The sequence below is a fragment of the Podarcis vaucheri genome, assembly GCF_965113315.1.
Source record: "Podarcis vaucheri genome assembly, chromosome: 8".
NCBI lineage: Eukaryota > Metazoa > Chordata > Lepidosauria > Squamata > Lacertidae > Podarcis > Podarcis vaucheri.
In genome coordinates this window covers 6740363-6756092 of record NC_138766.1, presented here as the reverse complement: position 1 = coordinate 6756092, position 15730 = coordinate 6740363, and the positions used below count along the sequence as shown (strand labels likewise).

Genomic DNA, 15730 nt, shown 5'->3' with positions numbered 1-15730 from the left:
ATACCAACCACACGCTCCACATACACACATCCTTACATACAAAGTGTTCACTACAACTGTTACAACTTATCATAATCTCTAACAATATAATGCAAAAGCAATGAAAGGAATGCCAATACTTTGGGATTGCATCCACACTGGGCATCAGTAGTATATGAGAATACAGGACCTGGCCAGGGCTGGGGCCGGTGTGGGGGCAGGGGATACTTTTGGGTTCATGATACAGTCATGTTTGGTTTAGGGTATTTGTCAATCCAGGGACCATTTCCAGTATATACATATCTTGGACGTGGGGGTGGGATATGTGCATATTATTTATTTAAGTAAAATAATTCTATAGCCCCCCCCACACACAAAGAGTGGTATACAACATCTCTAGAAATCATGCCAAGAGAAACTCCCTTTTGATGCCACCACTCTTCTACACAGGTTGTACATGAGCATTTTTTCATTCTACAAACAGCATGCAGTCACAGGACCTAAGAAATGCTTGTACTACTGATACTATCAGTGCTCCACCACTTAATATGTTGTGCTATTCTCATCAGACCCAAATCCCAAGCTCTGTCTATGACAGGAACACAGTATCCAAATGCTATGTAAGATTATCTGTATTTATGAGAACCAAATCAAGTTATTCTAAAATGTTTAGTGATTAATTAATCCTTTACTCTCATTAAATAATCCAACCCATAAACACTTCCTTCCACACACACTTCCTAAAATTCAGTTGAAAAACTTTACCAATTACTAAGAAATTTACCAACTTATTTAAAGAATATTCTATGAAAGACTTTTTGGTATTTCTTCTTGTACATTTCTTAAAGGACAGAATGTAAAAAATAACTACATATTCAATTGCATTTGTACTGCAAAGATAAGAAAAGAAAAAAATTAGCATTCTCTCCACTTAGCCATGCTGCACCACACTGTAATCTTAGCACGACACCGAGTTACCATGCAAATGTGCACCTGGGTAATTCTGACAGAGCCTCCACCATCCAGCTATGCTGTCCCTCAGTAGCTGCTGGAAAGTCCAGTTAGCTTGCTCTACAGCAGTAGCAGCTCAGTACTACTCCCTACCTATTTCCCTGATGACATTGTCTGAATTCTCTGGGATACCAGTTTGATAACATCCACTGTTTACAATTAAACTCTCAAGCAAGTGATAACACCAAATTCCCTATAAGGAACATGAAATATAACTCACCGTGCTGTCATTTTCCTTTTCAGAAATTAAATTACCTCCACTGACCATCAAAGAAATGTCAGAGTTGCCATTGCAAAGGATGTTCTCTGCTATTTGGACAGTGGGCTGCAGGAAAGTCAACTCATTTCTCCGGGATTCAGAGGACAGACAGACCTGGTAGGAATAAGGCAAAGTTCCGTCCTCATAATTGGGTGGGAATATGGCACCAGCCTTTGAGTGGGGGTCAGGAATAAAGCACTGAAGGAAAGTGGGGTTCCTTGACCTTCGAAGCTTCATCAGAATGGTCAGAATCACCGTCACCAGGAACAGAAAGGACACCAAGGTCAAGGCCAATACCAAATAAAACTGTAGATCAGACTGATACTCTGAGCCATTTGGTTGGGAGTTCATTTCTGGAAGAGCCTCCTGGAAGTTCTCAGCAAACACCAGGCTCAAAGTTGTAGTGGCTGAGAGAGGAGGATGCCCATTGTCCTTCACCAGGATGACCAGCCTCTGCTTCACTGCATCTCTCTCAAGTAATGCTCGGACTGTTTGCACCTCTCCTGTGTGGGAGCCAATGCTGAAGAGTGAGGGCTCTGTGGCCTGCAGGAGATGGAAGGAGAGCCAGGCATTGTGTCCAGAATCAGAGTCCACGGCCACCACCTTCGTCACCAGATAACCCGACTCAGCTGACCGAGGCACCATCTCAAAGAAAGGGGAGCCCTCTGTGGATTGTGAGGGGTACAGGATCTGCGGAGCGTTATCATTTCGATCCAAAACACATACTGTCACTGTGGCACTGCTATTGAGTGGTGGAGAACCTCCATCTTGGGCCTTCACTTGAATCTGAAACTCCCTGAATTGCTCATAGTCAAAGGAGCGTTGGGCATAGATGATTCCAGTCTCAGAGTTAATGGAGACATAGGAGGAAAGAGGCAGATCCTTGATGTTGCTGTTAAGGATGGAGTAAATGATTCTGGCATTGCGATCCAGATCTGGGTCAGAGGCCTTGATGTGGAAAATTGAAGCTCCAGATGGGTTGTTCTCTGGAACATAGGCAGTGTAGGAAGATTTGTCAAAGACTGGTGAATTATCATTGATATCTGAAATCTGTATTGATATGGTTTTGTGTGTGGAGAGTGGAGGTGTGCCTTTGTCTGTGGCTATGATTGTAATATTATACTCGGGAGTCCTTTCTCTGTCAAGGGCACCATCTATGAGGAGCTTGAAGTAATTACTCGAAGATGAGACTATCAGGAAAGGTACAAGTTCCTTCAGGTGGCAGGTAACTTCTCCATTATCCCCAGAATCCCTGTCCTGAACTTTAATGAGAGCAATCACAGCTCCAGATGTGACATCTTCTGGAACAGGGCTGGACACGGATGTAAGGATCACATCTGGAGCATTGTCATTCTCATCAAGAACCTCAACCTCCACTTTACAATGTGCCGCCAATCCTCCTCCATCACCTGCCTGAATTATCATCACATATTTTTGTCTATCCTCAAAATCAACACTTTCTATGAGTGTAATTGTTCCATCTCTGGGATCCAGATGAAACTTCTGCTCAGCTGTTTTTGGGATGTCACTGAAAGTGTAAGTGATCTCAGCATTTGACCCTTCATCACTGTCAGATGCTTTGACTTGAAGCACAGAGGTTCCTTTGGGTGCACTCTCCTTCAGGCTCACTTTATAGATTGTCTGGGTGAAAACAGGAGCATTGTCATTAGCATCAATAACTGTTACCAATATTTTGGCTGTTCCAGTTTTTGGAGGTTCTCCACCATCCATGGCTGTAAGGACCATGTGGTGCATCTGTTCCTTTTCCCTGTCCAGTTGTTTCTGCAATATTAATTCTGCATATTTGCCGCCATCATTGCCAGCTTGAATTTCTAGTTTGAAATATGGAGTTGAGCTCAACTGATAATTCTGGAGGGAGTTCATTCCGATATCATCATCTTCAGCGTTTCCAAGAGCAAATCGAGTTCCTGGCAGAGTAGATTCACTAAATTTAAGCTCAATATTTTCATTCCGGAAATGTGGGGCATTATCATTAATGTCCTGGATAAAAATATTTACGTGGAAAATATTCAAAGGATTGTGTGCCACAATTTCTAATTCGAGGACACAAGTGGATGATTCCCCACAGATCTCTTCCCGGTCTATCCTCTCATTCAAATAGAGGTTGCCATTTTGTTCATTCAATTCAAAGAATTTCTTTTCTGAAGAAATACCAAGCTTGCGCTTTGACAGCTCTCTGACATCCAACCCCAGATCTTTAGCAAGGTTCCCCACAAAGGAGCCCTGCTCTGCTTCCTCTGGAACTGAATATTGAACCTTCTCAGACAACACCTGGCAGAAGAACACAGACCAGAATATGAACAGAAACAGTACTTGCCTCCTGGTGATCTTCCTTGTTCTCTCTGCCTGCTTTACTTCCATCACATCCATTGCCTTTCCTGATTTCTTCCTGCTTTCAGTACAGTTTTCAAGACTCCCAGTACACTTATTTGAGATATTAGAAATATTGTTCCTTTCAGCTGATCCTTGGGAAACTGAGAGCTTTTCCTTTCTTGAGCAGCTTTTAAAATAAAAGCTTTTCCTTTCTGCTCAGCTGAAGTGTTGAAAGAGAGTGTTCTAAGAGTCTCGGAAATGCAGAGCCATGGCTGCTCCCACGTTGTCCAACAGTGACACTCTGAGTCCACATGGGGAACTGTATTTGCTTATATTCATGTTTATAATTCTATATTGCTATTTCCCCCTGATATCTATGGAGAATTGTGAAGGACTAAAAATTCTTTCACTGGTTGTCCAAATGTTCTTTAGTATCGCTTGATTAGAAGTCACATAGGCTTAATTCAGATTTCTTTTTCATTGCATACAAACTGTTATTTTAATATTTTTATTGCTTTTCCTGGTAGATGATAATGACACTTTAGGGTATTTTTGATGTAGCATAAACACAAGCAGTTGCCAGCAGAAGAAAACCATGCAATAATTCAGAAAGCCTACATCCCTGCCTAGGGCTGCCATGCGTTCGGATTTCCCTGGACGTTACTGGGATTTCAAAGGCAGAATTGACATCTTGGGGGAATTTCCAAAAGTTGGCGCTTTGTCCGCGTTCTTATGCAAGTCAATCACAAAATCACGGTTTTAGGGGTATTTTTGTCTAGAAAAAGCTCAACAACTTTCAGGTTTTCCTAAAAACAATTGTGGGATGCCCTGGCAACCCTATCCCTGCCAGAATTCTGGTGATTTTGCCTTTATTTAATTATGAACTTGTTTAGCAAATTTAAATTTTGTATTTTATTCTGTCTTTAAGATTTTGGTGCATTGTGTGCTTTATTTCTGTTCTATTGGCCATAATAAAATGCTGAAAAAGAAATTTAAATTCACTTTAGCACAGGATAACTCTTTCATTCTTTAGTCTTATGCATATTCATTTGACATTTTTCACATCTGTTTGTAATCTTCCCTGTGGCATCTGGCTGGCCACTGCTGCACTAGAGGAAGTTTTGGGTGATACATCTTTCCTTACAATTCTGTGTGATGATTCCTAATTCCTTAGGTGGTGACTTATTCAATATTCCCCTTTGACTTTTTTGAATGCTTTTCAATGGTATTTCCCAGGAAGACTCATATGATCCTTTTGAATAATTGGTTTTTCATTTCTGTTTTCATAGTATTGGTACTTAATTCTATTCAACCTTTGCTAGTAAGATTTTATTACAGTTTTTACATTACAATCCTATACCAACTTACCTGGGTATAAATTCCATTGAAGTCAATGAGACTTATATCTGAAGATAAAAGATTTGTTAGATGTATTGAGTTTTTTATTGCTTTGGCATATGTGGAAGTTTACTGTAATTAATCAGGAATGTTTATGACATGAAGAAAAAGCTTCTACATAAGTGCACTCAAAGTGTGCACTACTCTGCCAGAATTTCAGTTTGTCAGACTGTAAACTGAAATGTAATAATTAATCGTAGTAGTAGTAGTAGTAACAGTAGTAGTTTTGAACTGAGAACTTTCTTTTCTGCCACTATTGTATCAGTGCAGAGCCATTCAGCGGAGAGGATTTGAGTGATAAGAAACTTTCTTTGGGGGGTCTAAGATATATCCAGAACTGCTTGTATCCACTCTTGAATTGAATGCAATCATAGATTCGGAATGATTTTCTATCATTCTATCGGTCTTATTGTTGATATTAATTTGATAGGTTAAATTCTTATTACCTGAAAACGTGGAGTTATCAGTGAATAGTAACACCATTGTTCAGTGAAGAAAGATTAGCCAAATGCATAGACTAAAACACAATGCATACACATAGCAAAATGAATCTATATTTGACTAATGACCCAGTCCAGCAAGGTAGATTAGAGGATGGATGCCTCCTTCTGGCACAGGCATCCCCAAACTCAGCCCTCCAGGTGTTTTGGGGACTACAACTCCCATCATCCCTAGCTAGCAGGACCAGTGGTCAGGGATGATGGGAATTGTAGTCCCAAAACATTTGGAGGGCCAGTTCTAGCACATGGCTCCTGGTTTGGGATTGGGAACTGTAATGCAGGCAGGATAGGTCAGCTATTTCAGCATGCAATTCCCACCAGCACTCAAAGTGCATATAGCAACACCCCCTTTCCTTCCAGGCTTAGAGGTACTTTATGCCTACTGTGAGCAATATTTACTTGCACTTAACTAGGCACAAGTTACACCTATTTAAGAATAGTGGTCGGCAAAGAGAACCAGAAGATCATGTTACCACAGGTAAATGTATTTATTTGTTCAAAATAGGTTCATCTCAGCTTTTAGTCCAGGGACTTTCAAAGCAAATCACAACTTGAATGAAAACAATCAATCAGTCAACCAACAGGGAGGTGGAAGAAGTAATTGACAGTGTAATTGAACATAGAGGTATTCACAGCCTGTCATTTAATGAGGGGGGCAATCAGACTTCCCAAGGGGGAGGCATTCCACAACAGAACAGGGGGCCAAAGGTAATCTGCCAGGGGCCGTATGCAGATGCTGGGCAAGACAAAAGCCAGTGGTGGACAGGGCTGAAGCCAAATGTGGGCACAGTCGGGGGGGGGGAGGGGTCAAGACAAAAAAATAGGCCACCCCTTTCCCCCCTCTTTCTGCTACCTTCTTTCCCCCTCTTTTCCCCTCCTTGCCACTCACCAAAGTGAGAAGACCACCCACTGTGCCTTCTGGCTTGTGTCTCAGGCAATCAGACCTTCAGAGAGCCAGTGTGGTGTAGTGGTTAAGAGCGGTAGTCTCGTAATCTGGGGAACCGGGTTTGAGTCTCCGCTCCTCCACATGCAGCTGCTGGGTGACCTTGGGCCAGTCATACTTCTTTGAAGTCTCTCAGCCCCACTCACCTCACAGAGTGTTTGTTGTGGAGGAGGAAGGGAAAGGAGAATGTTAGCCGCTTTGAGACTCCTTAAAGGGAGTGAAAGGCGGGATATCAAATCCAAACTCTTCTTCTTCTTCTTCTTCTTCTTCTTCTTCTTCTTCTTCTTCTTCAGTTGCCATGTTTCAAACAGTGAAAATCCGGACAGAAAAGTTGTTGGGCAAGATTGCAACTGCCAACATGGGCTGCCATACGCCCGGATTTTCCCCAACATTTTTCTGATTTCTGCCCAGATGATGCTGACAAATTTTGGATATGTCTGGGAAATTCTGGATATATGGCAACCCGACAGAACACAGAGCAAGGCCTATGATGAGAAATAAATACAGTGGGCAGGCTGGTTTGTGTAGGTAGTTTGTCAAATATCCTGCACAGAGCCAAACCACAATAAATTTCAAATATAAAATCCTTACTGTCACGATAGCCCCAGTAGTTTAAGAAAAGACAGATTGAAACCAATAAAGATTTCCCCAACTAGTAAAATAAGATACTAGCTATAAGTGGAATAAAATAATTACCAACATGTCTAATTGCTTTGAAAAGGGTCAGGGAAAGAGATAAATGGAAAATTTATCTGTCAAGATTTGTAACTACATTTACAATTAGAAGAAAAAGTTAGCACACCTGGTCTCTGATTTCATTTCCATTGTTCCAATCTAAATCCCCAGTAGCAAAAATAGGATCCTTTACCTCCTAGGCCTGATCATTGGTTGCGGTATGGAAATAATTTGCCCTGGAAGTGTTAAACTGGTTTTTTCATAAAGTCAGTGGTAAGAGAAAGATCATCACAATAAGAGTAAATAAATGCTTGGATTCCATCAATAGCCACAAACTGTGAGACAGGAGCTCTACTGAAATTCACACTCCTTGACTCAAACAGCTGCAGTTTTCTCCATCTGTGCAACCTGATGACCACTAACACGAGGAAAGTGATGAACAAGCAGGAAACAAAAGCCACTGCAGTCACCGGGTAGATGAGATATGGCTGATTCCCCACCCCACCCCGTCTCCGGTAGTGGTGTTTCTCTTTGGCAGGATCAGGAAGGTATAGGCAGTTTGGAGGACTGCACTGACAGATGGGATGGGCTGCAGTGGGATGGGATGGAAAAGGATTGGATTTCTCCATGGCTTCGGTGTGGAGTGCCCTCCATTCCCCTGCTGAGGAACTGCTCTGAATTTCCCTCCTTGCCCAAGCACCTCATTCTTTCATGGTGTCTGTTTTAATGCTCCATTCCCTGAGCTTCTCTCGTGATTCGTGTTCCAAGCGTGTCAGCCCCCCACACCAAGCATTGATGCCCCACCCGCTGAAAACCTTTCTTGTTGCATGCAACCCCCACAGTTTGGGGTTAGAGTCCTCGCTTTTTTGTATTATATATATTTTAAAAAATCCCCTGACATTTCAAATAAACTCCCTTTGTGGGTTTTTTTTTTTTTTTTTTTTTTTTTGTTAACACAAAATGTAATGAAGCTGTGTCCATCTATCCTTTCTGCCTGTTCCCTCCCTCACCCCACATCTTTCCTTCTCCCATGCACCCTTTCTGGATCTGTGTCTCAACAGCAAAAGATTTTAGTAAAAACATTGAAGGAAAAAAATCCACAAAAAAACAGCCTCCAAGCCCAGATGAATATGCAGATGTGGAGGGTGCATGCAGCCCACTGGTTATCCACCTCTGTGCTACAGCCATGGAGAGAGAGCCCTGCTACCAAAAGTTCTGGTAAACCAAACCGTTCTAGAGACCTTGTTAATCATTATTGAACAATGGCACTAGCAGCCTTCAGGGATGCATCCTTAGCTTTAGCTAAACATGCAAAGGAGGGGCCTTGGGAAGAGATGTGCAATCTACACCATGCTGTGGTTCTTCTTAGTCTCCCATTCCTGGATGGTGATTGCCTGAGCCAGGAAACCTTTTGTACTCAGGAAAGTTTCCTATGCATTTTAGAATACTGGGAGATCAAATAGGAAGTACTGAAACTTATGTGCTCACCTGATGGGTTGCTGCCTCCTCCGTACCTGTGTTAGAATCACCTATGAGTAACACAGGGCCTGGCTTATCCGGAGCCTGTTGTGGTGTGAGAGTATTGGTACAGCTTCCGATTGGAAAAAGAATCTGACTTTTCCGAGAGCCTGAAGTCAGTGAAACCTCATGGCAATAAGACTGAAGAAATGCCCGGACTCCATCAATCCCCACAAACTGTGAAACTGGTGCACCACTGAAATTCAAACTTGCATTATCAGGCAGCTGAGAATTTTTCCACCTGCGAAGTTTGAGTGCCAATAGCACAAGGAGGAAGGCGAGGAACAAGCAGGAGACAAAAGCCACTGCAGTCACCAAGTAGAAGGTGAGATCTGACTGTGGGTCTTCAGATACTGGGACACTGCTCAGATCAGTCAGCATGTCAGGGATGCTGTCAGCCAAGAACACAGTGACAGTGACTGATGCCGACATTGGAGGCTGCCCATTGTCCTTGACCAAAACCACCAGGCTTTGCTTGAGGGCATCTTTCTCCAGAAAGAAGCGGGCCGTCCTGATCTCTCCCGTGTGGAGCCCCAGAGTGAAGAGCCCTGGCTCGGTGGCCTTGATCAGCTGGTAGGAGAGCCAGGCATTCTGGCCAGAGTCCGCATCCACGGCCACCACCTTAGTGACCAGGTAGCCTGGCTCAGAGGAGCGAGGGGCCAGCTCTATCCCTGTGGAACCATCAGTGGGAGGGGAGGGGTACAGGATTTGGGGAGCATTGTCATTCTGGTCCAGGATGAAGAGCGTCACTGAGACGTTGGAGCTGAGTGGTGGAGAACCTCCATCCTGGGCCTTGACCAGGAACCTCATCTCTTTGATCTCTTCATAGTCAAAAGAACTCAGAGCATAGATGACCCCTGTCTCTGAGTTAATGGAGAGGTAGGAGGAGAGAGGGGAGCCAGTCACTTGACTTTCTATGATGGAATAAGTTATTCTGGAGTTCTCTTCCCAGTCTGGATCATTTGCATTTAGAGAAAAGATGGATGCTCCTCTCTGATTATTTTCCATGAAAAATGACTTGTAATCTGATCTTGCAAAGTGAGGTGGGTTATCATTTGTGTCTAAAATGTGCAGAGCTATGATGGTGGCTGTAGAAAGAGAAGGCATTCCATGATCAGTTACTGTGATGGTGATGTTGTAGTTTGCCACTTGTTCTCTGTCAAGGGGGCCATCTGTCACCAAACTATAAAAGTTGTCTATGGATTGTTTTAGCTGAAATGGGAGGTTTCTGGGAATTGTGCATGTGACCTCACTATTGATTCCAGAATCTTGATCTTCTACATTTATAATAGCAATAACTGTTCCGGTTGATGAGTTCTCATGAATGGAGTTGGTCAGAAAGGTCACAGTTAATTCTGGCGCATTGTCATTCAGATCTGTGACCATGATCTCAACCTTTGCTCTGTCAAACAGTCCTCCAAAGTCTTCAGCTTGCACCTCAAATTCATAGAAGGATGATGTCTCAAAGTCCAAGTTTCCCATGAGGGTTATTATGCCAGTTGTTGAATTTAAAAGAAACATTTGTGAATCCTTTTTTGTGGTTTTTTTGAAGGAATATTTCACCTCTCCGTTGATTCCTTCATCCAGATCAGTGGCCTTGACTGCACAGATTATGGACCCTTTGGGAATGTTCTCCTCAATGCTGATTTCATAGACTGGTTGGCTAAAAATTGGTGCGTTGTCATTTGCATCTAAAACAATGACTTGAATTTGGGCAGTGCCAGTCCTGACAGGATCACCCCCATCCATAGCCATAAGAATTAGATCATAAACTGGCTGTTCCTCTCTGTCCAAAGATTTTTCCAGCACCAGCTCAGCATGTTTGGGACCATTTTCTCCTGTTTGAACATCCAGAGAAAAATGCACGCTGCCTGTGAGTTGGTAATTCTGAACAGAATTTATCCCCAGATCTGGATCAGTAGCATCAGGCAGAGGAAACCGAGACCCTTTTATAGATATTTCATTAATTTTCACCTCCAGTTGTCCTGGAGGAAAGTGGGGAGCATTATCGTTTATATCAGTAATTTCCACTTCAACTCCATAAAGTTTTCTTTTACTCTCAACAATAACCTGAAAATTTAGTTTGCACTTCTCTGCCCATGCACAAATTTCTTCTCTGTCAATTCTCTCAGTGGTTTGTAAATGACCACTGTTGTAGTTCAAAGTAAAATACTGAATCATACCTGTTCTGGTAAGAATCCGGAGCTCGCGGTTTGAAAGATTATTTCCATCCATTCCCAGATCCTTTGCAATATTTCCCACAAAAGAGCCTTTCTGCATCTCCTCTGGAATGGAATAATGAAGTTGTGCAGAAACTGTCTTCAAAATGAACATCAATATGAGGAATTGCAACAAGATTGTCTCTTTACAGCTCCATTGCTTCTGATTTTCTCCCATTTTCTTGCAACAGGATAAATGCCACTTATTCTGGCTCAGACGTTTTTGAGTATGAAATAAATGCTGTTGTTTTTTATTTAAAGTTGCTCCTATTACACTCCCTGCAATGTGTGTGCAAGTATGGTCATGCAGATATTTTCTGTTTATACATTAGAGAATTTATGGAGCTCCCAGTGTGTTCTGTAGCCAAATTGGTGAACAGCGACACCCAGAGGCTCAACTGAAAACTATAGATCGTTTAAACATAATCTTACTTTCATATTAGACAATCTGAGTCAGGGATGTGATGGACTGAAAGTTCCACATCCTGTTTAATAGACCCAAGTGATATGGCGAGGCAATCTCATTATCTTCATCTGGAGTACTTTAAGAAGCTGATGCTTTTTTCTTGTGCTTGTAATGTGCATTAATATATGGGGTGTTAATTGCATTAGGAGGATTGTATTCATTATCTATTAATATAGTCATGTAAGTAGGGTTTATTGCATGTTTTATAAAGCACCCCAGGGCTTATCTGCAGTTAGGGTGGCAAGGTGCTCATTCAGAGAGGCTGCTTTAAATGTTTCAACAGTGCATGTGCTTATTCATAAGATAACTGCACTGTGTAGCAGTGGCCTCAGGCACCCAGCAGCCCCGTTCTATGCTCTGGTGAGTGAATTTTAAAGTGGAAAGGATGGCGGGTGAGACGATTGGGGCTGGGGTGTAGCTTTTTGGGGGTGAAGAGGGGTTGCTCCTGTTGTTGATGGGTTTTTTGTATCTTTATTTTAGATCTTGTGATTTATGTAGAAACTGTTCAGTTTGGTTTTGTTTCATGTTTTATTATCAGTTCCATGTTTTATTTATGACTACTTTTGTTATGTTGTAGTTATGTGTTTTTTTATGTCGTAAGCTACCTTGAGCATGGTCTGAACTGTGGAAGAGAGGCATACAAATAAAATAATGTATGTATGTGTGTGTTGGTAGAGGAAGACATCAGAAGGCACAGTGGTTTCAGTCTCCCTCAGTATCTCAAGAGCATTTAAGAGGTTTGAGCACTTCATGGTAAATTATTTAAATATATAGGAAACAAAGCCCTGAACAACTCAGGACCTTGTTTTCCGAAAGAACTCCTGTCCCTATATACACCTGGTGGATCACTGAGATCTATTCAAAAAAGAATAAACAAAATTATCAAGGAGTACAAGCAACCCCTTCTATGAAGAATCATAGAATCATAGAGTTGGAAGAGACCACCAGGGCCATCGAGTCCAACCCCCTGCCAAGCAGGAAACACCATCAGAGCACTCCTGACATATGGTTGTCAAGCCTCTGCTTAAAGACCTCCAAAGTAGGAGACTCCACCACACTCCTTGGCAGCAAATTCCACTGTTGAACAGCTCTTACTGTCAGGAAGTTCTTCCTAATGTTTAGGTGGAATCTTCTTTCTTGTAGTTTGGATCCATTGCTCCGTGTCCGCTTTTCTGGAGCAGTAGAAAACAACCTTTCTCCCTCCTCTATGTGACATCCTTTTATATATTTGAACATGGCTATCATATCACCCCTCAACCTCCTCTTCTCCAGGCTAAACATGACCAGCTCCCTTAGCCGTTCCTCATAAGGCATCGTTTCCAGGCCTTTGACCATTTTGGTCAAAGAAAACTTGCAGCTCTTGGGAATTTGTAGTTTAAAGAATAGGTGGGTAAGAGGTAACATGATAGAAGTTTATATAATTATGCAAAACACTAGAACGCAGGGACATCCAGTGAAGCTGAACGCTGGGAGATTCAGAACAGATAAAAGGAACTAAGTCTTCAAGCAGTGCATAGTTAAATGAAGGAACGCAAGCCTACAGGACGCAGTGATGATAAACCAGATGGCTTTAAAAGAGGATTAGACAAATTCATGGAGGAAAGGGCTATTGAAGGCTATTACCCATAATGGTTATGCTCTGCCTCCACAGCTAGAGGCAGTAATGCTTTTGAATACCAGTTGCTGGAATCCACGGGATGCGAGGGTGCTTTTGAGCTCAGGTCCTATTTGTAGGTTTCCCACAGGTGACTGGTTGACCACTCAGCCGGGATGCTGAACTGCATGGGCTATTGGCCTCATCCAGCAGGTTCTTCTTACGAAATCATATTATGTTCTTATAAAGTCACAATGTTTTGCTGCTGATTCAGGGCTTGGAAAGGGTGTCATGGACCACAATGGAACATACACTGAGTCAAGAGTCTACGTGTTGGTTATCTTTTCACTTAACAAGTCCTAGATGACTTACCTAATCTTTTCTTGTTCTCTAACCATAGGATCTGGAAAGAATGGTTCTCAAAATTTTCCACTCCGATATCACTTATGATGCTTTTAATCTACCATCCATTATTTTTTTTAATGAAGATAGAATAACAATATTTGGACAGTGGGAACAGGTGTGGCTTTTTTGGCTCAAAGATTTTTATACAGGTCAGCAATACCTTACAACACCTGAGAGTCAGCAAAAAACTGACAATACAAATGATCCAAATACATGCGTTACTCCCACACTATGTCCACTTATAATCCATGCGGTAAAATACTTCTTTCACAAATCTACAGAGTATTAAACTCTCAAATGCTGCTACCATTCACAACTCTAAAGGCATGATGGGGAGGAAATCAGGAAATCAGATGATACTTTATGGGAAGAAGTGATGAGCAACTATCAGCTCTTCAAGGCAGCAGGAGGAAGCAAACACTGAACTCAGTCTTGACACTCATTCCTACCTGAATGGCACATTCCAATACTTGAGATTTGCTTGAAATTGAGAATGGCAATTTCTAAAAGGAGAGATTGTCATTCTATACCCACTTTCACCTTTTCTCGGGTGGCCGTCCTTGGAGCCACATAGCAATTCATGTCTTTCTGCTCACCTTACTTCACAGCACCCACCCACTCAATGGTGTTCTGAGGAAGGGCTGGTTGTGCTGTCACATCCTGCAAGTGCAGCACCACATGGTGCAATTAAGTAGGTGGAGAGATAACTTTTAATCTTGTTGGGAATCATCACCATCAGGAGCAGAAGCAGAAGTAGCTCATTGTGTATATGGGAAGATTAGTGTTTGTTATTGTTTTTTCATTCCTACCATTTGTTCATTCAAAAATCTCCAAGCTGATTTTCTTCCCCTATCTTCCCATGAATGAGAATACTATACAACCAGGGAGGCTTGTTTTCAGCAAACAGCAGGAAGAGAAAGAGGCAGCAGTCCTTTGCACTTCCGGTTACAACCTCCGAGTCTGCTTTTTGAGTTAAGAGAAAAAGCTCACCTGAAGATTGTTGTTGTGTATTATCTCCTGTACAATAACTAGGCTGACTCTTACTGAAGTCTTGTTTCCTCAAAATACTATAGTGTTTTATCTAATATGATATTTTGCAGCCAAGATTATGGTGTCCTTTGGTATTAGTTGATATTACATATTTTCTAGTATTTTGGGGGGGGTTTCTCTGTACCAATATTCATAGAATCATAGAGCTGGAAGGGACCATGGCCCTGAGGTTAAGAGTCTCAAGCTCTTCTAAGATATGTTGACAATCATTGTCACTGAAAATGTTATGTTTTACAGCATTTCCCCATGTTTAGCCAGTTAGTCAAAGCTAGAAGTTGTGATGCAAGCTATCTACAGTGGTACCTCGGGTTAAGTACTTAATTCGTGCCGGAGGTCCATACTTAACCTGAAACCGTTCTTAACCTGAAGCACCACTTTAGCTAATGGGGCCTCCTGCTGCTGCCGCGCCGCCAGAGCACGATTTCTGTTCTCATCCTGAAGCAAAGTTCTTAACCTGAAGCACACTTTCTGGGTTAGCGGAGTCTGTAACCTGAAGCTTATGTAACCTGAAGCGTATGTAACCCGAGGTACCACTGTATAATATTTTAGTATTCTTGATACTGCTTGCCCACCTTTGGCCTGAATCTGTTTCATTGTATTACTTTTAATTCCTGCTTCTCTTCCCCGCCCCAAAATTAATTAAATTTGTGTATTATTTAAGTATTGAAGTAGAACTGTCAGGGGAGAAGGGAAAGAGAACTCTGGTTACACATTCTGTAATGCAACTTTACCAAATCAACATGGAGTTCATTAGGACCAGGTTTCTGAATTCTTATTAATTTTGCTTGTGTGAGAGGGTTGGTAACTGTCTTTAATAACTCACTGAAATTAAAAGAAATATTTTAAAATATATATAATTAATTCTCCTTTGTTTCCAGGGGGTAGGATTTAGTTATTATTTCATTTTCTTTACCAGATGTGTAGTCTGACCCATAATTTTGGAACTTCGTCTCCACCCCCATCATTCTGCCTGAACACTGAGGTCCAGCGCCAAGGGCCTTCTGGCGGTTCCCTCACTGCGAGAAGCCAAGTTACAGGGAACCAGGCAGAGGGCCTTCTTGGTAGTGGCCCCTGCCCTGTGGAACGCCCTCCCATCAGATGTCAAGGCAATAAGCGACTATCTTACTTTTAAAAGACATCTGAAGGCAGCTCTTTCTAGGGAAGTTTTTAATGTTTGATGCTGTATTGTGTTTTTAATATTCAGTTGGGAGCCACCCAGAGTGGCTGGGGAAAGCCAGTCAGATGGGCGGGGTATAAATAATATATTAGTAGTAGTAGCAGCAGCAGTAGTAGTATTATATCTAGATTTTTTCACTATACCTTTATTTGCCTGAAGGATAGTATTAGTTTAGACAATGAGATAACAATGCCATTAGTCT

At 42.0% G+C, this 15730-nt stretch overlaps 1 protein-coding gene across 1 annotated transcript; it reads right to left on the bottom strand.

Annotated features, from left to right (window-relative positions):
* Window positions 1-952: 952 nt before the first annotated feature.
* LOC309539782 (uncharacterized protein) lies at window positions 953-12225 on the bottom strand. Its single transcript, XM_082236121.1, has 3 exons — window positions 8588-12225; window positions 8110-8146; window positions 953-3795 (listed from the first exon to the last, which is right to left on the bottom strand). The coding sequence occupies exons 1-3, from the start codon at window positions 11012-11014 to the stop codon at window positions 1184-1186; spliced, it is 5076 nt and encodes a 1691-aa protein (XP_082092247.1). The 5' UTR covers window positions 11015-12225; the 3' UTR covers window positions 953-1183.
* Between the last annotated feature and the right edge of the window lie 3505 nt (window positions 12226-15730).

Excerpts from the sequence above, each read along its gene's own strand:
- LOC309539782 (XM_082236121.1), bottom strand. The coding sequence starts at position 11,014 with ATGGGAGAAAATCAGAAGCAATGGAGCTGTAAAGAGACAATCTTGTTG. Across the intron at positions 8,147-8,587 it reads AGGAGGCAGCAACCCATCAG|ATCCAGAAAGGGTGCATGGG; the intron begins GTGAGCACATAA and ends GTTGAGACACAG. Across the intron at positions 3,796-8,109 it reads GGGAGAAGGAAAGATGTGGG|AAAGGAAAAGCTTTTATTTT; the intron begins GTGAGGGAGGGA and ends TCAGCTGAGCAG.